The sequence below is a fragment of the Sceloporus occidentalis genome, unplaced genomic scaffold (assembly GCF_023333645.1).
Source record: "Sceloporus occidentalis isolate IW3139 unplaced genomic scaffold, rSceOcc1.0.p SCAF_2, whole genome shotgun sequence".
NCBI lineage: Eukaryota > Metazoa > Chordata > Lepidosauria > Squamata > Phrynosomatidae > Sceloporus > Sceloporus occidentalis.
In genome coordinates, this window is record NW_028316982.1 from 108112663 (window position 1) to 108137257 (window position 24595).

The 24595-nt window shown below is 40.6% G+C and overlaps 2 protein-coding genes across 14 annotated transcripts in view; one reads left to right on the plus strand and one right to left on the minus strand.

Moving 5' to 3' along the window:
• The window catches only part of FAM13C (family with sequence similarity 13 member C), an 87910-nt gene extending 86586 nt beyond the window's left edge, over window positions 1-1324 (plus strand). For 4 of the 6 annotated variants that reach the window (XM_089510553.1, XM_089510554.1, XM_089510557.1 and 1 more), the window contains one exon: window positions 527-1324. In XM_089510553.1, coding sequence (XP_089366679.1) covers window positions 527-650 — 124 coding nt within the window. In that variant the 3' untranslated portion in view covers window positions 651-1324. Of the gene's footprint in view, window positions 1-506 lie in introns of all 6 variants that reach the window. The other 2 variants (XM_089510555.1, XM_089510556.1) reach the window with 1 other exon arrangement.
• A 6691-nt stretch (window positions 1325-8015) lies between these two features.
• Window positions 8016-24595, minus strand: part of PHYHIPL (phytanoyl-CoA 2-hydroxylase interacting protein like) — a 127766-nt gene continuing 111186 nt past the window's right edge. For 7 of the 8 annotated variants that reach the window (XM_089510562.1, XM_089510561.1, XM_089510564.1 and 4 more), the window contains 3 exons: window positions 18583-18757; window positions 16762-16879; window positions 8018-9633 (listed from right to left, as the gene is read on the minus strand). In XM_089510562.1, the coding sequence (XP_089366688.1) occupies window positions 9099-9633; window positions 16762-16879; window positions 18583-18757 (828 nt within the window). In that variant the 3' untranslated portion in view covers window positions 8018-9098. Of the gene's footprint in view, window positions 9634-16761; window positions 16880-18582; window positions 18758-24595 lie in introns of all 8 variants that reach the window. The other variant, XM_089510560.1, reaches the window with a different exon arrangement.

Genomic DNA, 24595 nt, shown 5'->3' on the forward strand with positions numbered 1-24595 from the left:
CTTTCTTTTTGTACATGTCCCTTTGGAGTCTTAGCTCAGTTGAAAATTATTTAAACATCCATCCTGGTTTCTTTAGGCACCTCCCATTTTTCTTCCTCATTGGAACTATTTGAAATTGTGCCTTCAATATCTCAATTGTTGAGACATTGCATGAGTAATTCTCATTGTAACAGACTGAAATAGGGCCCCTGTTGCAATCCCCACTCACAGCAGAGATTGCTTGCATGAGGTGTGTGTGAGAGACAATATCAGTAAGCTGTTTCCTGAGCAATTGAAGAACATACTTCCATCAATTGTACCAGCTGCTGACCTGTAGGTGGGAATTACCAGACTTTCATAGCACCTATGTATCCCTGAGGTCTAGCTCCACTGCCATATTGTATTTTTGTTATCTCTGGGAATCTACAACTGTAGGAAGAAACAAAGAACGAACACAACAAAAATGGCATTTGTCCCAAAACAATTTTTTTTTTTTTTTGCAAATCCTTCCTATTTTGTCATTTAAGCACCAGTGTTCATTTTGCAGGAGTCCTCAAAAGGAAGATCGTATCCCTATGTCAGAAGAGTATTTGGAATACAAGCACATCAAAGCCAAGCTCCGGCTGCTGGAGGTTCTTATTAGCAAGCATGATGTCTCAAAAACCATCTAAAATGCCTGCGGCCTGCAATAGTCAAACTCCCTGGTGTGGAAGAAGATGAGAATTACACAGGGATGGTTCTTTCTGCACAATGGTTTGTCACCTTGAAATTATGATGCACTTTATTAATGTTGCGCTACTGCAGATGAGCGCATGCAACATGGGGTGGTGAGCAGGTGTAAAAATTCAGGAGGAAGGAGTGACTTAATAGGAAACTGGTTCTTCCTTGTGAATCATGTCCTATTTCTGGACCTGGCATTCATTTTGACAGGTTTCCCCAATTAGCCAAAAGAAGGTAGCTCCAGGCACATACAGCAAGTTGGGTTGGTGGAGGAAAGGTCATGTATTTCCCTGCAAAGCTCTGCTGGAATTTATTTTTAGGCAGATGATGTTACTTTGGCAACCATACTTAAAATATAGGGTGGACTGTATATTCCTCCTCCATTTCTATGACCAATGCTACCCAAGGGGAAACTAAAGGTGCGCACTAGTAGGAGATTTTGAAGGCCTAAATACTATTGTTAGTCATAACTAAAGTAGAGCCATTGAATCAGTTATATTTACCTATCTGTTGACTCACCATTTAACAATTGTTTCAGTGGGTATACTTTAGCTGATGCTAACGAACAGGATTCTGGCCAAAGTGTCTAAGATATCTTTAAGTCCTGAAGGTCAGTTTCCCAGATTAATAAGGAATCTTCTGGGTGATTGCCCTAAACTTACTCAGTTGACATTATGAAATGTCTTGCACTATCTTGTTTATGTATTTTTCTTTTTCTGAAGAAAAAAAACTTGTGATATTCCAGTGCTGTAGTCTGGAAGGTTTTCATGCCTCATAGAGAACACATTGGATTCCCCGGCAGCTCTAGAATGCAACTCAGTGGTGGGGATGATACACAGTCAGTGTTTCCTTTTGTCCATTTGGCCTGCTGGGCTGAGCACCACTCTGTGAAAGGTTATACCAGCAGTTCCCAACCTGTGCTCCGAGGAGCCTAGGGCTCCATGTGCATTTCCCAGGTGCTCTGCAGCCACTCCAGGAAAATGAAAGAAAAATTGAATGAAATTTAAAGAATAGGAAACAAAAAGTAACACTACTCCTAAACACCATTAACTTGTAAGACATAGGGTAGGCCTCTTAGGGGCTCCACGATAGAAATAGATTCTTAAAAAGGGCTCCATGAGTCAAAAAGGTTGGGAACCCCTGGGTTATACCAAAGCTGTATTGCTGTATTCTGGTTGGAAACAGGAACAACAAAAAACTCCTGCAGGGAAAAAAAAACTTGATCAGCAACCCTAAGGAACCTGAATAGCTGTCATGGGTAATTTATTAAGCACTGGAGGACTCTGTACGCAAACACAGCCCTCATTAATGTCAATGAGTTGATCTGATGATGCTCACTCACCTTTCTCCAAAGATGAAATGCATCTGTACCTGTGCGAGAGGCACACTGTCTTGAGAGCTTATAGTGCATCCAGGATGCACATGATTAATTCATCTTACACAGGGGAGGCCTTGATTCTCTGTTCATTAAGAAACAGAGAAACAATCTAAATTTTCTAGTCTGGTGAAGATTCATTCTCTCACTTGAGACATATGGCACACCTGCTAGGATATCAGAACCTGGGCAGAAGTTAGGAAATGAATATATTTATTTATTTATATACTCACCCCAGGACACATCAATTGGGAACCTTTAGACTGCCATACATTTTAGACTATAGCCTCCATACTCATACTTCACTGCCCTTGCTGGCTGGGGCTTCTGGGAAGTGAAGTCCAAAACATCTGAGGGAGAAAGTTCTCCCACCCACACCTTTCTTGCAATATAGATTCTTCCAGCAGCTCACATTTAACAATACAAAACAAATGACACAGTTAAACAATAATTAAAACATGTATTTTAAGCTGAAAGTCCTAGACACTAAGACATACATTATTGAAATGGTTGGAGTGAATTAAAAGATTTTCACCTGGTATTGAAAAGGATGCTGCTGCATGAAGCTCTCCTGCAAGGCTATCCCATGAGTGCATGCCACTACTGAAAAGGCCCTTCTCTTACCATACTTAGTTTAATTTATTTGGGTTGGATACTTGAAGCAGTATCAGTTGTCGGTATAGGAAGGCATTTTTTTCAAATTTGCCCTCTGGCTGGCTGGAGCAAAATAATTTTGAATCGATTCATTCATGAATGTGAACCACAAGTGGGTTATTTTGATGCCAGAAAATGCGATCAGGGCAAATGTAGTGGGAACCACACTCCAATGTTGAATCGATCCATTGATTCGGATCACACACCGATTAATCTGTAAGTGGGAATGAGGCCGAACTCCCCCCAACTCCCGGCAGTCCCCAAGTACATAGCAAGAATCCAAATGGGAGGTTACCACAACATGGGCATGAACAGCCAAGTTAGCTTCTTGAGAGTCAAGATTTCATCTTGGGGTAAGAAAGGATGGTTATAATTGAAGCAGCACCCTGGCCTGTGAGAAGTTACACAGGCTAGACAGTCTACAAGATATAGCCAGTTGCAACATGTTTCAGCTGTAGTTATGGTGGTCAGGAATACTGTTTTTCATTATGCAGGAAATGTGTTACTGGCAATAATATTTCAAAGGAAAACATGTCTAAGAACCTTAAATCCCCAAGTATACCTTCCACTTTGGTGGTCATGTGTTTCTCCCTTTCTGTCTCCCAAAGGTAGCTTAGGGAGCTATTCATATAGGAATGGCGATTTTATGGGTTTGAGGCAGATGGCTGTTTAATCTGAGTGATGGGCATCTGTAAACAGGTCCCATGCGTATGGCTGTGTGGAAAATTTCAAGAACCTAACAAGAGCTCTGTTGGAGCAAACCAAAGACTTGTCTAGTCCACCAGCTTGTTTTTTTTACAGTGAACAACCAGATAACCATGAGAAACTCACAAGGCGGCCACATGCCAGAAGATATTACTCATTGTCTGCCTGTAATCAGAGCTTTCTCTCTGTGTTTATTTGTGTGTGTGTGTGTGTGTGTGTGTGTGTGTGTGTGTGTTGTAAATCCATGTAAGAAACAACAGAAACCCCTGGCCCAACAACATGATGATGTTCAATACACAATTCAATTGCCTGAGAATTTCATCTCTTTCCCTCCCTCTTTTTTTTTTAAGGTGTGAGTCTGTTAGAAACTAAGGAAGCTCTTACAGATATGTTTGTGAAAGCATGTGGTCAATGCTCAGAAAATATCAGAAGGTAAATTTGTTGCTGAATAAGAATCACACTAATTGCTGAGTTGTGCTCAAGTATGTGAAATTCTGAATACATATTTAATTTTCATCATGTATCTAAATTGTAGAAATCAGGTTTTGTATAAATTGTAGAAATCCATAAATTGTAGAAATCCTGTTGCAGAATTATGGTTACCACGCTCCAAAACCTTTTTGATATAGAGGTCTACATTGTGCGGCCTGCTTCTCCTGTCCAACAGAGGCTATCAAACGTTAATAGCAATCAGTCCCTCTGTAGACCCAGAGCAGTGAGAGTTCAAAAGGCAGGCTTCTCCCTGCAGTGCAGGGACTGTATGATATTCAGATGCCTCTGGAGAGCCTTTCCTGCTGGAATTACTCTCCAAAGAAGAGGGAATTCTAAGTAAATCTGTATTTTTATTAGCAGGATGCCATCCAGATTTGTAAGAAAACTGTACAGATGAGAGCAACTGTTTTAGGATACTAATGTGCCATTTTGGAGTACAAACTGAAACACAGTGGGACTTGCTTTTGTTTATCAACTTGGATCTTTAGACCCGTGCCTTACGATCTGTTCCACAACTGGTGCATACAACTGCTGTGGTTTTTTAAAAAGAACTATATTAAGAACTATTTATAATAAATGACTGCAAAACAATTTAAAGTAATGGCATAAATTATAAAGTAATAGACCAAAAAGCCAAAATAACCCATTAGGCTATTTTAAAATAGTTTCAACTGTGCTTAGTAATTTTATATCTTCCAGAACCAAATGGCTGGTTAACAATGATCAGATTAGGTCTGATGGATAATTGTATTTTTGATGTAAAGACTGAAAAGATACCTGGATTTTAGGAAGTACAGAGAGAGGTACATTGTCCCATTGACAACCAACTGCTTTTTCTCCTTCTGCTTATAATACCTCATAGCAAAGGCACTGGCCAAACTATTATTCCAAACTCGTGTTCTGAGTGTTAAAAAGTGCCGTAGCAGGGAGTTCCCACATGAAGAATTTAAATCGCCATCCAAAGCAGGGCTGATTTCTGTGTTGCCCCTCCATCTAATTTTCTGAATTGTCATGAAAGCTCAGTCAAAACTACATTCCTCCATTCATAATTTGTGTTTAGCACTCACGAACATATGTTTTACGCTACTATTCTTTTCACTCCCATTGTCCTTCCCTTCTCGCTTTTGCTTCATTTGCCCACACTGCTATTTAATCCTATTGGCTGTCACCACCCACATGCTTTCCTTGGCGATGTCATAATGCTGCATCTGCTGTGATGGCATAATAGAATCACTTGAGCCACCACAGCCAACAAAATCAAATGGCAAGGGAGCAGTGGAGGAAAAAAGCACAGAGCCTGCCAGAAACAATAGACTACTTTCACAATAGAGGAACAAGAAGGTGAAGGTATAAGTTATTTGCTCAGCTTTCAAAGCAAATATTTTAATTATCTCTAATAGTATTTGGCATAGCCTTCTTTTTACGTTGATATTTCCTCCCCATACAAGTTTGTCTTACAAATAAAAACTGACCTTAAATGGATAGGCACTTCATATGCTCATAAGTGATGCCAGAATGGATTTAGGACACAGGTATGATGATCCATGTATTTTGTAAATAATCTTGTAAGTCCATTTTTCTTTTGTGGTTTTTTTTATAAAGTTGTACACCATTTTAGCAAAGTCACATTGTCTGGCAAATAGTATTTTGGTTCACAGTACTGCTGTGTGTGAATACCCCGCATAAGGGGTGGGCCTGCTGTATATATATGGAGAATATTATTGGGGACATCGGGATCACTCCGTGAAGCATTCCTAAAAGAGTTTCTGCCACAATTGCTCCAGCAGACATAACTGCAAGTTACATATATACTACTCTTGTAATTCATGCTTGACCAGCATACACAAGCTTGCTGTTTCCCTTCAGATGTGCCCCAAAATGCTCTTCTCAGACGCTGACACAAAAGAAGGTTTTTTTTAAAACAGGAGTGGGCAAAGTGCACTGCACAGTCTCCATGCTGCCTCCCGGGGTCCTTTTGGAGCCCCTAGGGCCCACACAAGGTAAAAAGAGAGAGAGAGAGAGAGGATTTTGTTTGCTTGCTTGTTTTTCCCTCAGATGCTCTCTGGGGGAACTTAGGAGCTATTTTAGGCCCAGGGGAGGTCTTTTTAAAAACTGGGAGTAAACTGTCACTTTATGTCCCCCCCCCCCAAAAAAAAAGGCGTACCCTGTCATTAAAGTGGTCCAGGGAGCTGAAAAGCACAGCAAAATCTCCCCACATCATCTAGAGAGCATTTGGGGACTTTAAAGATTTTTGCAGGGGTATATGGTGGGAGGAAGGCCCACCAAGGTCTCATCGGGGCCAATGCAGTCCTAATCTCCCACTGGTCTCCATCTCTGTTCTAAAAGAGAGTTTAAAACCCACAGATCTGCAGGGGGAGAGGAACTACATTTTCATGCCAGGATCTTGGGTGGGTTAGGTGTGCTAAACCTTCACATCTTTAGTACAGATGGCAATTGTGCCTCTCCTGTTTGGGTTATTTTTGGTCCAACTGGGCCAACACAACAAATAGGAGTGGTATGTCAGTGGTGACACCAACCACTGGCATGCTGACATCTCTTCCTAGTTAACTGTGAAATCTGATACTTGGATTCCCAGATTTCCTTGGATGGCACTGCCCAGAATCTCTAACTGATGGTCATGCTGGCTGAAATTCTCTGACAGTTCCCCGAGTTCAGGTCCAGTAAGTCTAGGAGTTGTCGTCGAAGAACATATTAGGGACTCAAGGACTGGAATTACTGTCTTAGTTATAATTCTCATTGCAATTCTGTGTTGACAGTCTGGAAACCTTCTGGCACAGATGGGTAAAAATTCTGTAGGATGTTTTAGAAGCCAGGAAAAGGGTATGCATGATTTGAGTCCTTAATTTCAAGAGCTAAGAAATCAGCTTAAGGGCAATATTGCAGCAAAAGCAAACTGGTTGAAAACATTATTCTGAAAAGGTGCATGTTTTCATGAAAAGAAGGAAAACATGGAACATGATATATAGGGATGGGGGAGGAAGTTAAGAAGGACAGAGTAGCTAATATGCCATGAGACAAGGGGAAGCTACACCATTCTCCTAAGCAGGAATTGCCTGGACTTAGTTAAAAGTAACCACAATAAAAGCAAAGCAAAGGGAATGGTGGCATATGTCAGGTTTCTTTTTAATTTATGTCACACTATTTGTTAGTCTAATGCTATAACATTTTGCTTTGTCTGACTACCAAAGCTCATTTGAAAGCATGCACTTTGTAGGGCCTTCATATTTCCTGAGTGATAGTTTATTAAAATAATGATGATAGTTTATTGTATTTATGATATTTTGGATAGCGTCATGTATGCAGAATATTTAACTTAAGTGTTATGATTGTGAACCGAGAAAGGCTAGGTTTTATAAACATGGGTGTTCCCCCCCCCCCCCCACCTATATGTTAAAGAGAACATACAGTACTTTCTGATGGAGAAAGCTTGTTCTTGAAATTTGCAATAGTTCACTTCAGTACAGAGCATGGTTTAGTGGGAGACTGTCAGTCACCAAGCTCACATTGCTGACTAGCAAATAGGGCCAGTGGCAGATAAATTCAAGGAGGAACTCCAGAAAGATATATATGATCTTTGGTGTTTTTGTTTTGTCATTTTGTATTAATGATCTGAAAACCAGGGGCATAATCTTTAGTCTTCCTGCTCTGGTGCATGTCTAAAGAGGGATATCCACAGGCAAAGAAGTGTGTGCCTGGGCCACAAGGCAATGGTATGGGAGGCCCTCATAGTATGTACTATATAATCACATAGTACATACCTGTACTATGAGGGTGAGGAGGAGGAGGAGGCTTCATTAGAAGTCTATATGAACCCCGCTGCTCCCCCCCTTAGCCCAGAGCTGGATTCAAAAAGAAAGGGATTGTACCTCAGCTCTTTTAGCGATAGTAATAAGAAGCAATTCATTTCCCAAAGTCTGTTACCCACCAACCCTGTTTGCATTTCTGCTGTATGTAAAGCTGAAGCATGATTTTTTAAAATGGAAGAAAGCCTTTCAAAGAGTTTGGGAGGGCATCACTACTAGCATACGGTTTTCCCCCTATGAAGTTTGATGTTTCAGTGTGAGTGGCTTGATCATTTATAACTGAATCAAAATGGTCTCCTTCATAAATCTGTTTTAATTAAAAGTCATGTTAAGAGCAACAGGAACAGATACACAAGTATTTGAAGTTTACAAACTACATCTTTGATAAGGGAAAATGGTTTCATGACATATGTATACAGTTGCTATTAAAATGTAATCTATATATTCTATATGATTGTATAATATTTTATACAACAGTACAAATAAAATATTTTTCTATTTATTAAGTTGAAACACAGGGTTTGTTTGTTTGTTAGCTAATATAAATAACATAACACTGTCAAACAACACATTGGAAGTGCTGACATTTTTCTAGGCTGTGAGAGTTAAATCATGCTGCAATTACACCCCTTCATGCTGTTTGGAGATATCCCAGTTAAGTTGTTCAGTAGATTAAAATGAATGCATATTTAAACACCATTTAGAAGCCAGTAGTTTTTATTTTGCTAAAGCTTGTTTATATAGATTTGTTACATTTGGCAATATGAAGATAGAGGGAGGAGGGAAAAATAAAATGTAACACCAATTGCAGCATCTAGATATATAAATGGTCGCTATAAAGAAAAACCCAAGATTTCTAACATTTGAAAGCACTGGTGGACCAGACCGGGAGAATGGGGAAGAAATACAAGGGGCAGAGCTACATGTTACACTGGATACAGAGCTGCCGCTTGTAACATCATGTGCTTACTAAGTTGTTCCTCTTCTGCTGCTTCTCCCACCCAGTAACATTTGGCATGCTTACCTGTTATGTAATGTTGTCAATTCATGTGTTCCCCACCAAAACCCATCAAGTGTGTTGGATAGGAACAGGGAACACATAAACATGAGAACATCACAACACCATGGATAAGTTGCCAACCCAAAGCATTATCAGGGAGAAGGCTAAAATGCCATGTTGGCAGGTATCAGCTCTGACATGTAGCTCTGCTCAAAGAATACTATTGAAGAATTTGATCACTGCTGTCTGCTTTTGGTAAGAAGAGCATTATGCATGCGTCTGATGAGAACAGCTGACAATGGGAATAGGCAACAGAGAAGGCTCCTAAGGAAAAAGAGAGGGATTGACATTAACGTCCAACACTGATGTTACATGTCTTGCAGCTGGGATCTTTCTTAGCATTGGCAGTCGACAAGCTCATTAGCTGATGACCAGTAATTTCTGCAACTGTGCCAAGGGAGAGATCCACAGGGTCAGTGTAAATCACTTCCAAGATTACATCCTGTGCATGGTGATAAACCATGACCCCATCTTCTTCAGTGCAGGTTAGAAATTTGTTATCCTGCAAGTTCAGCTGAGGGAGGCGCTGCTTACAGAATTCGTCTCCCGGCGATCCAATGGGTGCAAGGACGAGGATGACATAGTGATAGGCCGTGTACATGCAGTAGAAGTCCCCAAAGTACAAGTTGGTATTTGGGTTGAAAAGTTTTTCTGCTGCAATCTCAAACCTGTATCTTCCATATGGTGAATCTTGCGGTGGCTTTCCTGTGTTGAATTCAGTGTTGCAGCTAAAGAAGATGCCCTCCAGCTTTCCGCTGATTGGAGAGCCATGGCTCCCACTGTTATCCTTGACTGAAGGCTGCAGAACACTTCCATGCTGCTCTCTAGAAATGAAGGATGGGCAATGGTTTATTTCACAGTGACATCAGGAGAGCAAAACATTTGAAACGGAGGAACCACTATCCCAAATGGTGAGCTACAATGGATGAAAATATTTCATTTCGAAAGTGGAAGAAAAATATGAACAGCACAGTGGAAACAAACAGCCATGACGAACTCAACAATATGTACATCTTTTCCAAACAGGGTGACAAACAGGTAAATATTGTAGGCTGAGATACAAAATTAATGATTTTTTAAAATGGCATCAATGAAGTTTATGTTTTCACAGTGTACACAAATCCTTAATTTCAAGGAATGGCACTGGTGAAGAGGTAGCATTTGACATAGAGCAGGATTTCTTTGTCTCCAATTAGGATTGTTCTTTGCATCTTATGTTTTTCAGGTGTACTCTCAAAAGGTTTTTAAACTTAACACTGAAATTTAATGTGTAACAAAGACAAATACATCCACTACATGGGCACATTCAATTGAGTGAAAACATACAATCAGTGACAAACCCAAGCTTGCTGCTGTATGTGGAGCAGCCTCAGAATATCAAAAGATATAGCTGAAGAATTATGAAGGAAGATGTGGACACCAGTCAGAGCCCTAAAAACACAATTCAACAGCCTATTGGGAGAGATACGTTTCTGTGCTATTTACTACTAGGAGACAAAAGATGCTCTTGGACAGAGGAATCTTATTACTTCACAATTATTAAAAGGAAATTATAGCTAGTCCCATTTTTCCCCATAATGGACTATCTCTGATAAGAAAAAAGATGGAAGGAACAAAAGGAAAACATAAGAGGCTTTCAAATTGAAGATGATAAAAATCTAGATCTACAACAAACTTCAGTGAATGGGTGAGGATTCTGAAGTCACAGTTTAAAAGCAACTGAAGCACCTTTGCACTTAGCTATGAAACATTCAACTTACTCCCCAAATGAGAAAATGAGATTTTCTCTCCCTAGCCAAGTATGTTTATTTTTGTCCAGCATGAAACCACTGCTTACCTTTCCCCATCATTTCATGCCTCTTCTGGTTTTCTGCTATGGTACATTACAACCTGTCCCATTTAATGTAAGTATTCCTGCTTCCAAAAACACTCCTGTTACACACATTGCCACTGATACACGTTGCATGCAGACAAACAAATAGAACCAAACAGAGTACAGCCAAAATGAAGAGGCACATAGCGTCCAATCAGACAAAAGCTCAACATAGATTTAGAGAGGTAACATTTGCTGTTCATTTCCAGTGCACAATAAAAGGAACTGCCCAGCATACTGATGATGGAAGCAGCTTCATTACTAGCACTTTCAAGGTTTCCTGTAGCTGTTTATACACTGTACATTTTTCTTTTCTCGAAGTGATTTTTGCCACTGTACAGTGCAAGCTAAGCACACCAGTCCTGCTGCAGTACCTGAAGCTTAAGCACATCTGGCTTTACAAAATGGATGCCATTTACAGCACACAAGAATAACAACTCCCTCCCCTCCCTCCATTGCCATGGTGCAGATAGCTTTCAATTCAAAACCAGTTCATTAAATTTTTCAGAAGAAGCCCTATTAATTTACAGCTTGGCTTTCCCTTCCCCAATGCCTGGCATGCCCAGCCATAACATATAGGTCACTGGATTATGTTCATCTTGAGTAGGAACCAACTTTTTTTCTTGCACCAAGCCTCAACAATACAATGTGATGGTAAATGGAAGTTAAGTTAGCCAGATTTTACTGTTGATATTATACTGGTAGCTTTCAATCGTGTTTTATTCCTCTAGTGCTTAGTGTCAACATTTAGACTGAACAAGTAAAAGAAAAATAAATCCCTTCCTCTTCTTCCAGCATGATAATTATGCACTATCCTTCCTTCCTTCCTTTCTTTCTCCTCCTCTTCTTCTTCCTGTTATGAGCCTTCAGGTCGACTCTGACTTATGGTGACCCTATCCTAGAGTTTTCTGGGCATGATTTGTTCAGGGGAGATTTTCCATTGCTTTTCTCTAAGGGGATTATCACATGGGGAAAAGGTTGTCCTTTTCCTGTCCTCATCCCATCCTTATTGCGCGAAGATTTTCGGACAGCGTCACATCCCATTATTTCATCTGGCAAGTGGAATTGTTAACAGAAGTTTCCATTGTTGAAAAGTGACAGGACAATTCCATTTCACTGACAGGATAATGATAAGTGCGATGTGTGTGAGGTTGTGTAATAAGGACAGGAGCAATCTGTTTTGCTCCTGTCCTCACCTCCCCCCCTCCATCTGATAATTTCCTAAATCTGAGAGAGCATGACCTGCCCTTAGTGGCTTTCCATGGCTGGACAGAGATACAAAACCTAGTTTTTCAAAGTTCTAGTCCAACACTCAAGCAAGTTGCACCTCACTGACATTCTACTGTACTAATACTACTATTAATTGTATTAATACTATTAGTATTGGAAAGAAAGAACCATTCATTGTCTGGATAAGTCATATTGTTTCATATTGAAGAGCTATGTTAAAACATTCCTAGGGATGAGAGAGAAAGAGAGAGCAAAAGACAGAGTGTGTGCTGCCCATAGACATCAATTAAGAAATCAAAGATTTTCATGTACTTGATGGTTTACAAATGTATCCATCCTCACTTGATGTACTCAAGTGAAGCAAGAAAGAGGAGCAAAGGACAGGGAATAGAAGAGAGAAAGAGAATCTTGCCAGGCTAATGAGGACTGGGCATGGTCAGTGAGAAGAAAGTGCTGACAAGCTGCTGTCTGGTGGAGAAATGAGAATCTGGAAGAAGAAATGAGGTGCAGCAGCTAGTATCCAGAGCAGAAGCACATCTAGGATTTGCTGCACCTGCACAGAAGCGTATAGAGTGTATCACATCAATAGCCAGTACTTGTAAATGAAGCTATTTATTTGCATAAGGGCAAAGAGAGAGAGGACTTTATCTCCAGTGAGATTCCGTGACATTTCTAATTCTGTGCCTGCTTTCTACACTAGTGTTAAAAAGCACAAGGCAAAGTTAAGATGTTACTTATCCCTTCAAGATTTCCACCTGTTCTTATTTTTCAGAAACAAGACTGTGGAGAAATGGGCTTCAAACAGATTTAAGTGATTGCTTAGATTAGCTAAATATCAAACAGATAAACATCTGTAAAAAACAAAACAAACAAACAAACAAACAAAAAACGCCCAACCAACTTCACCATTCTCAAACATGAAAACAGTCAGGTAATGATTTTTAAATGGCAGCACAGTGACATCCAGTGGCCAGTTAAGCTAATTGTATATCAGTATTTCCCAGCAACGGCATTACCTTTCCATGGTAGTGGGACTGTGTGCTCCTCTAAGGCAAAAGGCTACACTGACTCCACCAGTGCTGATGGTAGGCTCTCCCATGTCAGAGAGGTTTTTGCTGAGGAGCCAGACTAAATGTGCCAGACAGATACTGGGCAGCAGCAGTACTGTGTGTGGGATGACACTGGCAGACAACCCTTCAGAGACAACGGCAGTGGCACCGTAGCTAACATGTGTTAGTATTGCACGGAAGGAGGTATGGTAAACCCCTTTTCAATGTCTTTTATCACAAAAATCCTAGGATGACACAATCCAAAATGTGCCAGAAGATGAAACTCCCAGGTTGGATGGCACTCAACAAGCTACTGGGTACAGCAGAATACAACTATGAGCAGCGCTGTGGTCCATGATGCAACTGGACTCAAGCTGAAAGGACATTCAGCTGTTGACATGTTCATAGGTGGAAGGAAAATCAGAAGATGAACAACACACATTTTAGGGACATGGAATGTGAGAAGCCTGAAATAAGAGAAGCTGGATATAAGAAAACAAGAAATGGAACATACAGTTGGGCTTCTGCATCAGCAGGCTAATCATCTATAGATTGGAGCATCTGCAGATTGCCCCACCCCATTACTGTCAATGGTGGTGCATGCACACAGCTGGGCTAATGTGGTTGTGCGCATGTTGTGCATCCATTGACAATAATGGGACTTGAAGTCCCATCCTTTTTTCCCATCGGTTAGGGGCTGGATGGAACCCAGTGGATATGGAGGGCCGACTGCATTATTATTGCAATACTTGGGGTGAGCAGGCTAATGTGGACAGGAATGGGACATTCTGAATTACACAGTTCCTGAATTATTTACTCAGGAAATAAAATGGGGTGGAATTAATTGTGAGGAGAGATGTAGCAAAAGAAGTCAAAGGATATAATGCAAAATTAGACGAAATAATATCAATAAAACTTAAGGGGAAGGCCATCAATATAACCGTAATCCAAGTTTATGCTCCAACTACAGAGGGAGAAGAAGGAGAAATTGAAAAATTCTGTGCTAAAGTAAATGGATCACATAGGAAAACTGGATTTCTTGTTAATAATAGGTGACTGAAATATAAAATTAGGAAATGTAGCAGAAGAGTGATGGAAATTTTTGCCTAAGATCAAGAAATGAAGTAAGAGCAAGTGATTGAATTTTCTGAGACCAACAATTTGTTCACCACAAACACATTCTTCTAGCTACTCAAGAGGTGGGTGTATCCATGGACATCATCTGATGGCCAATGTAGGGCATGTCTACATGGGCCATTTACACCAGCCGCCCTCATGTTGTCCTATCCACGCAGCGCAGGGCTAAAGCCCTGATTCAGGTGCAGACTGTCTTCATAAGGCCAGTTCCACATTGCATCCAGGCGATCCCTAATCACTCACCTCCATGCCAGCATTCTCTGAAGATGCCAGCCACAGATGCTGGCAAAACACCAGCAATAAACTCTTCCATAGCCCAAAAAACCCAGAAAAATAACAACCCCGAATCAGTTTTTTAAAAATGTACCTTTTCCTGGCAAACCCGGCACACTCTGCAGTTATGTCGGGCAACTTTTGCTTTACTCTAAATTTTGATATTAGAAATTCATGGTGTGCATCACTCCCTCTGAAGTCACAACGAGGAACCCAGCCATGTGACTGACACTGGATGCTTCGGTTTTTGCATGTGCAAGTAGAAATTGGCATGTGTGTGTAGACAGCTGCCTGGTATCACAAAGCAGTGCAGGGGCAACGAGGTAAATCTGGGGCACAGCCCCGAGTATTCTGGCCAGTGTAGACCTGTCCACAGAAATCAAATACTGTAAACTACATCATGGGAAGCAGAAGATAGAAAAGCTCCACTCTTATGTAAAAACAAAACAAAGAGCAGATTGTGGCACAGGCCATGAACTGTTAATATCACAATTTAGAATAAAGCTAAAGAACACAAAACTGTAATCATGCCAAAATACAACCTGAAGAACATCCCCACAGAATTAAAAACATAAAAATAGATTAGTTTGCAATAAACAGTTTGCAAGACTTGAGCAGGGCTACTGATGTCAGGGTGACTTGGAGAGCTCTTGTTCTAAAGGTCCCCATAAACTGAAAGTGACTTGACAGCAGTTAACAACAACATTTCTCACAGAGCAAGTGGCAACATCACACCTCCAATGGACTGATTTGAACACAACAGCACATGCTTAATATACACCAAAGCTCAGTAACCAGCAGTCCCTCTAATTCCTCCTAACAAGATCATGTTCGTAAACAGACACTTTCAATCCACTTGCTGGATTAAGGGCCACAAAAATAAATCAGATGGGCATCATGTGCTACATATTATTTTGAATGGGATGCACATTCTGTTGTCCTTTGTCACCCATTTCGTTATGCAACTAGTCCCATGTTAATATCTTACTTAAGTGCCATGAGAGCTGAATTACAATGGAGACACATGTATCGGCTTCTGATATGTTACAAAGTGCAGGTGTCTACCTTTTAATGAGTCATTTTTTTATGAGTTTGGTTCCAGTCTAGAAGGTGGAGAGTAGTGGAGAGGTCTGAGAGTTAATACCTGACCTACTGGACCCTACATGGGTTACACTAGACCCAGATTTTTTTGAGGGGGGAATAGGTATATCAAATAAAAACAGGAAGGACTTTCCAGTCACCTGGTTCATTTATAAGAACACAACTTTGCGGCTACAGACACACAACTGTTGCTTATGAAAGCCTCCAGGATATTTAGTTAAAATATTTTTGTTGGGGGAAGTGGCACTCTGAGGGGCCACTTCTTTCCATTCCCCAAACAGATTTTCAATGGCAGAGAGGGGGGAGAGGGGGGGGAGCAGAAGAAAGAAATGAAGAAATGTGGAATCAAGTCAGTCAAGCCACATACAACATCAGCTACAGTTAGGTTGCTACAGACACACAACTTTGTTGGCTTTGGGATAGCAGCTCATAGGGGAGCCAGAAATAAGGAATAGGCAGAAGTGGAAAATGGGGTAGAGCTTGGAAATAATTTGTTAAACATTTGATACCCCTGCAGTCCATTAAAATTTTCAACTTATAATTTTAAATTCATTATTTGCATCACTAATTGTGAACAACATTAGTTTTGTGGGTAATGATTAGCATAGCATTTTTTTAAAAAAAACACCAATATTATGGCTAATTCAGAGAGTGGCCATTTTTAGTATCAGTAAATGATTTCTAAATTTAAGTATTCAACAACTGTTAGCTAATAATGTTAACAGTTCTCTTAATGGCTTAATATTCATGAATAATTTCCTCTGACAATTCAGTGATAATTCATTAATATTAGAATTGCCAATCTCTGGAAGGAAGGAGGCAGGAAGGAGGATGGGAAGAGACATGGAAGACAAAAAAGCAAAGGAATGAAGGGGGGGAAAAGTCAACAGAGCAAGAGAGGAACCTGCTGGAAGACACACCACCACACATTGTGCTTCACATCCTTGTCTTAACTGAATCATGATTATGACAAATTGTAATTGTATGAGCCTTTTTAAAAAATATCCTTTCTAGCGTTTTATGGTCCTTGTTTTATAGATTATGTTACATGAAGCTGTTATGCACTCTCAAATTATCTTTGACAATACAAATCATAAATCTACACAAAACATGCCTTTTTATTTTAGTTTCACCAAACACAACAGCAATTGATAGTCAACAATAATTAAATGAAACACTGGAACATTTCAATGTGCATAGTTTTCCTGTCACCTGGAGAATGGAGAGACCCATGTTCTGATTTCCTCTAAGAGGAGATATTTGCCTTTGAATGGTACCAGTTCTCTTACCTGATGTAGTCAAAATATTCTTTATGTTGGTTCCGATAAAAGACTGAAAATTTAAGCATGCGTCCTGCAATCACTTCTGCTTTCTCCAAAAGCTGTGTTAGGTGAACCTTTGAATAATCTATGAAACAGAAAACATTCAGCTAGTGAGAAGCAAAACACTTATCACTTCGCCAGTTTACATGGTGAAGCTTTTCTTTGGGGTAAGATAAGAGTCACATTTTGGAAATCTTACAAAATAGAATGACACCCTTCTCTTTAGTACACAGACAGTAAGGGTTAGTTAGACCTAGTTAGAACAAGGCTGGGCAAAGTAGGGTCCTCCAGATGTTGGAGTGCAACTCCCATCATTTTCATCACTGGCTGTGTTGGACAGGGTGACAGAAAGTGCAACCTCTGGGGGCTTACTCTTTGTCCAGGCCTGAGTTATAAGAAACATATCCAGACACTTGATCTCCTACTTTATTATAACATTTGTGCAATAGCCATCAGAAATAGCTTCTCACATTATATAGCAACAAACCCTTGTTTTGCTTCTCAGTATATACTAAATAGGAAGTCAGAGTTCTTTTTACTCCCTGACAAATGCAGCTATATGACCCAAATATCTCATTTCTCATTCACATATTTGTATATGTACCCTAAGAGGAAAATATTTTCCCCAAACTGTATAACCTGAGTTACATCATCTAGTGGATCCAGAGTTGCCTTAGGGCCCAACAGAAATCACTGGGTTGGATTCAGATTTTGATGCATGCACATACTTCTAGTCTGCTACACAGAATGGTACCACCTGGGAGGTATATGTGTTCCAATTAAAATCAGGCAAAGTCACTTTTTATGATTGGAGGCCTTCTGGCTATTGAAGGCAGATTCTGGATCCAACCTGAAGTATGAAAAGTCATGATCTAAAAACCTGGTGGATCTAAATGAGAATGAAGTGTCAACTATCTTCATCTATATCTAATTCAATGTATTATGAGATCCTATTTAAAGCTCTCTACCATAACTACTTATACCCCATGAATACAATGAACATTAATTTCTTGATAGTCACTCAAACTGTTTTTGTATTTGGTGAACTGACCTAATGCACAGTGAACTGCATTGGTAAATTATTTCTATCAGCAGTAGCAATTAATTTCAGTAACATTACTGAACATTAATTTCAGTAACATTATAGTCAGCCCTCCACATTTGTGGCTTTGACTTTTGTGGATCTGATTATTCATGGATTTGATTAATATGTTCTCTCTAGGAATCTCTAGGTCCTCTAGCATGACGCTATGGTCAACATCCACAGAAGTCATGCTGGAAGACCTAGAGATTCCTAAAGAGAACACTTCTCTGGGCATTTGTAGAGATTCTGAGATAGAACACTTCTCTAGGCATTCTCTATCAGATGTTGATCACAGGCTTGCATTGGAGGATCTAGCAATTACTAGAGAGGTATTCTCTCGGGCAAAAAAAGGATATTTTGTGTGTGTGTGTGTTTTGTAGTTTTTCCACTCTCATAGGGATCCTGCTTTCCTAATCCCAGAGAATGTGGTGAGGCCACTGTACAGTGATTTTGCTATAATTCTGCCCAAAAATGGTCATGATGTTTAGGAAGGGAAAAGTTTAGGAAGTTGTGTACCTCTTTACTTTGAGTTTGGCTAAATCTATGATCATACACAGAACTGATGACAGAATCTAATGATGTCTCCTTCATGCATGATTAACAATAAATAAATATATTTTAAACTGAAGTGTTGTAAGACAGAAACTGTTTCAATATGTGTCTTTTTGTTTGTGAACTGAGAATCTTCATAGTGGAGAGCTCACCTGCTGTACAGAATTCTATGATTTCACTCCACTCCGAAACCATGTAATCGCCATCGACCTGCTTTGATGCAGTCTGTACCGCAACTGTGTACTCAGTTCTTGGGCTCAGGAACCAGTGTCCACGGACAGTCATAGGCAGGGGAACAGCTTTTGCCACTAGCTTCGTGGGCACATCCTAATTGGACAGGGGGAAAAATAGGGGGGGGGGGGGAACAGATCAGAAATATATATTGCTTCTACTGTTAATAAAACAGCCCCCACCTGCAACACCTGCATCACCACTACTACTAGAATCATGGAGTGGGGCGTTGCTCCATAGCCCACTGTGTCCAACCTCCTGCTCAAGAGAGGAACTCCAGGTTTTTTTTAATGTAATGAAGTGGGTTGCAGTCCACAAACATTTATGCCAAATAACACTTACTAGGCTTTAAGATGACCACCCCCATCAAACTTACAGTAAAAAAAATATTAAAAAATTACATGCCTGTATTATTATTAGTAGTAGTAGTAGATGTAGTAGTAGTAGAGTTGGCCCTCCATTTTCGCAGGGGATCTGTTCCGGATGCACACACCCCACGAAAATGGAGACTCACATGTATTCAAACCATGTAGGCTTGAATGGGGCATGCCCCCACGAGCGCACGCAGGGCACACCCCATGGAGGCACATTTCATTGAGGGTAATGGAGGTTGTCCCTCCGTGAATAATCAAGAATGCGGATCTCAAGTCCACGAGAAAGGAGGGGCAACTGTAGTAGTAGTAGTAGTAGTAGTAGTAGTAGTAGTATTTATATCCTGCCTTTCTCCCAGCATAGGGACTCAAGGCAGCTACCAACCGATTTAAAACAGTGTGTGTGTGTGTGTGTGTGTGTGTGTGTGTGTGTGTATAAATGTTTTACAATTAGGCACTATAAAATAATTTTAAAATTAACAAGGTCCTGCTTACCATCTTGCAATTAGGGAGGAATAAACTAATTTATTTAACTATAACATATTCTCCCTAAAAACACACATTTCCTAATGCATTTTATCACATATATACATTTTAATATGTTTCTGAGCTGTCAGCTGTATTGCAATACTGGGAGGGGCAAATGCTGACAGGTAACTACATTACATGCATACATGGGGAGGCATGGATTCAAACTAGTCATGAAGATCAAACTCCTCCAATATCTCTACTAATAATCATTCTAAACAAATGGATTTTTAAAATTTACTAATAATTCTTAGGGCGCCACGCAAAATTTATCTGTGTGTGTGTGTGTCTGTCTGTCTGTCTGTCTGTCTGTCTGTCTGTCTGCATATACTGGTATTTTGTTGTAACTGTGTGCCTGAATTATATGGTTTAAATTATATGGAACATTTAATTCTGAATTATATGGATTTTTTGGCAAGATTTATTCAGAGGGGGCGTGCCATAGTCTTCTTCTGAGGCTGAGAAAGTGTGACTTGCCTGATGTCATCCAGTGGGTTTCCATGACTGAGTGGGGATTCAAACCATGTTCTTTCCGTGTCCTAGCCCAACATGCAAAGCACTTTACCACCTGGGTACACACACACACACACACACACACACACACACACACTTTAAATGTTTATTTTCTCTGGTTTAAATCCTGCTTTTCTCACTTGTATTAATGAACATTAATAAAACAAAACATAATTAATAGAACAATCGATTTCAAACAAGGCAAAATGTTATTCTGAGATTCTCTTTAGTACTGTGAATCCTTTCTGTTAAAATCAGCATTGCATTAATGCAGAACAGCATCATTTTTATTATGCAAAAGCCCAGGGCATGGATCACAGAAAATATTTTGCATTTTAGAATGTATGCAGTTCTAAAGAAGAAAAACACCACAACCCACAGTACAAAATACAAAACACAAATCTGTGTAATAAGGCTCCACTCCTATTCCAAATCCTGCCATTAGGTTTTTGGCATCACTTCCCTGTAAGCATTTAAGAGCTTTAATTGTGAAATTAAAAATGTGGCCAATGGATACAGATCCATTATTTATGCAAGTGGGAAGGCATAATGAGTTTGTTGTGAAAGATAAAATATACCATTGCAAAAAACTAAAGAGATAAAAACAAATGGATAAAAAATTCCTGGAACAAACATATTTCCTCTGAAGGCAATAGGAACAATGTAAGATGCAGAACTGGGGCATCTTGGGACCACAGTCCATGACAAATAATTACCTTCCACATGACAAAAATCAAGGCCTAGCCTAAATGAACAGTATAATCTTTCCTGAAAGGTATATACTACAAAATCAAGAAGAAATGAAAAGATGCTGGATGCAATACACAGAAGAGCTATATATAAGAGATGAAAAAATGAATGACACATGGAGTGAAGAACCATACGAAGATGAACCCCAGATTCTAGAAAGCGAGGTGGAAGCCGCAATAAGAGAAACTGGGAAGGATAAATCACCAGGAACAGATGATATTCCAATTGAACTGATACAATGCACACAGGTAGAATCAACTCCAGTGCTAACAAAAATATGCCAACAAATATGGAAAACAAAATGGTGTCCAACAGACTGAAGATCAATCGATCTTGGATGATACAGATTGTCTGGACCCATTTCAAACCGGGTTCCGGGCAGGCTGCAGCGTTGAGACTGCCATGGTCGCCCTGGTCGATGATCTCCGTCTGGGCATGGACAGGGGTAGCGTGTCCCTGTTAGTGCTCTTGGACATCTCAGTGGCTTTCGATACCATTGACCACGGTATCCTTCTGGAACGACTGAGGGAGTTGAGAATAGGGGGCACTGCGCTCCAGTGGTTCCATTCCTACCTCTTGGGCAGATTCCAGATGGTGCAGCTGGGGGACGTGTGCTCCGACAAGAGGGCACTTACATCTGGTGTCCCTCAGGGAGCCATTCTGTCCCCCATGCTATTTAACATTTACATGAAACCGCTGGGAGAGATTATCCGGAGACATGGGGCGCGGTGTTATCAGTACGCTGATGACAACCAAATATATTTCTCTGTGTCTCCGACTGATGCAGTGACCAGGGATGGCATCTCTCCTCTTGATGCCTGCCTAGACTCGGTAATGGGCTGGATGAGGAAAAACAGACTCAGTTTGAATCCAGAGAAAATGGAAGTGCTTGTGATAGGTTCCCCCGGTCCGGGATTGGAGGTTTGTCCACCTGTCCTGAACGGGGTCACGCTTCCCTTGAAGGACTCTGTTCACAGCTTGGGGGTGCTCCTGGACTCGTCGCTCCACCTTACATCTCAGGTGGATGCGACGGTCCGGAGCACCTGTTATCAGCTTCGGCTGATACGCCAGCCGCGACCCTTCCTGGACCGGAGGGACCTTGAAACGGTGGTACATGCTCTGGTAACCTCTCGTTTGGATTTCTATAACGCGCTCTACATGGGGCAACCCTTGTACCGTACTCGGAAGCTACAGTTGGTTCAAAACATGGCAGCTAGGTTGGTCACTGGATCTTCCAGGGCCACCCACATAACACCAGTATTAAAAGATCTACATTGGCTGCCTATTCGCTTCCGAGTGCAATACAAGGTGTTGGTTATTACCTATAAAGCCCTAAATGGCTTGGGTCCAGGGTACTTGGAGAACCGCCTCTCCCCATATCATCCGCCCCGCACACTCAGATCAGCCGGGAAGCATCTGCTAAGAGTTCCAGACTCGAAATATGCCACAACATCGCGTAGGGCCTTTACCATCTCGGCCCCCCAGCTCTGGAACTCGCTTCCCGGTGAGCTCCGCTCGGCCACCTCCCTTGATCAGTTCAGGAAGGAATTAAAAACCTTCCTGTTCCAACAAGCCTTCCCCTAACTGTTCCCTGTTAGTCTCCCTCTTCCCCCTCACTGTTACTGTTGTTGTACATCCTAAGCTAGCTGGATATTGTTATGTTGTTGTTTGCATTGATTGTATTGGTGATTGCTATTTTAATGTATATTTACTGTGTTTTTATTGTACTTTTATCTTGTAATGGCACTTCTTGTAACCCGCCTTGATCTGAGGAATGGTGGGCTATAAATAAATAATTTATTATTTATTAATATGCATCCTCATCCACAAGGAAAGGAGACACAAAAGACTGCATCAACTATTGGACCACAACATTAATTTCCCATGCAAGCAAAATTATGCTCAATGTTCTGCAACATTGTTCTCCAATCATATATGTAGAAAAAAATCCCAGAAATGCAAGCTGGGTTCAGGAAAGGATGGGGCACCAGGGACCACACTGCAAATATACAATGGTTAATGAAGCAATCCAGGGCATTCAAAAAGAAAACCCGCATGTGTTTTATAGATTACAGCAAAGCCTTTGGCAGCATAAATTACAAAAGCTATGGATTGCTCTCAAAAATATGGGAGTGCCACTACATTTGACAGTCCTGATGAGAAATCTGTATTTAGAACAAGACACTACTGTAAGAACAAAATATGGAGAAAGAGAATGGTTCCCATTTGGCAAGGCTACATTTTATCACCCTATTGTTTAACTTGTACCTAGAAAATATCAAACAAAGAGCAGGTTTAGACTTAGAAGAAGGAGGAGTAAAGATAGAAGGAAGGAACATCAACCATCTAAAATATGCTGTTAACACTATACTACCAGTGGAAAGCATCATAGACTTAGAACTATTACAAAGGAAGGTCAAAGAACAAAGTGCAAAGGCAGGCTTGCTGATGAAAAAGAAAAGCAAACAAAAATAATGACCATGGAGAAACTTCATAAATTCAATCTAGACAATGAGGAAATTAAAATAGTTAAAAGATTCCCCAAACCTTGGCTCAAACACTGATTGGAACAGAGACTGCAGTCAAGAAATCAGAAGACTAGGAATGGGAAGGTCAGCGATGAAAGTACTAGACAAGATCCTAAAGAGTAAAGATATACAACTGAACACTAAAGTTAGAATCATCCAATCCACTGTATTCCCCATCACCATGAACTGATGTAAGAGCTGGGCAGTGAAGAAAACAGGTAAGATGAAAATCAACTCATTTGAGATGTGGTCCTGGAGAAGAGTGCTGAGGATACCACAGACAGCCAAAACGACAAACAAAAGGGTCTTTGAACACATCAAGACTGAACTCTCCCTGGAAGCCAAGATGATTAAATCTTGTACTGTTGCACTTTGGCCACATCATGAGAAGGCATGTGTCATTAGAAAAGGCAGTAATGCTGGGAAAGGTAGCAAAAAGAGAGAAAGGCCACACAGCAAATAGATAAACTCAGTCAGGGAGGTCACTGGCCTGAATCTACAAGACCTAAACAGAGCAATGGAGGATAGGGGCTCCTGCAGATGTCTCATACACAGGGCTGCCATGAGTTGAGATTGATTCGAGGGAATATAACAACAACAACAACAACAACAACAACAACAACATTATTTCAGACTGGATCAAGACTGAATTTGTTGTTGCTATGAGCCTTCAAGTTGACTCATAAGGTTTTCTTGGCAAGATTTATTCAGAGGGGATTTGCCATTGCCTTCTTCTAAGGCTGAGAGCATATGACTTGCCCTCCATAATCCAATGGGTTTCAATGGCTGAGAGTGATTTGAATGCTGGCCTCCTAGGGTCCTTGTCCAACGCTCAACACCACACTGGCTTTCATTCAACTCTCAATACTTCTCCACAAAAAACAATTCCTGTTCTCAGTAGGCAAGCAAAGACATTAATGGAAATACGTTTCCATATCACCATGCAGGCAAGCTTCAGTGATTCTCCAGCAATATAGCTCTTGCTTTTATGAAGATTTTGGGGATCCCACAAAATATATGTGGCAGATATTCTTTGTGTAAAACCTGCTCTGAATGAAAAACACCTGCACTGTGACTGTTGAAGAGCATAGGTACATCAATAATGTTACATTGGTCAGACAGAGGAATCTTCCAAGGAAACAATGCAGCAAATGGCATCGACCTTATTCTCACATGGAATCTGCCCAACTGAGGGCTTGAAAGGGGTGTGCATTGAAAAGGCAAACACCGACATTGCCCCAGTC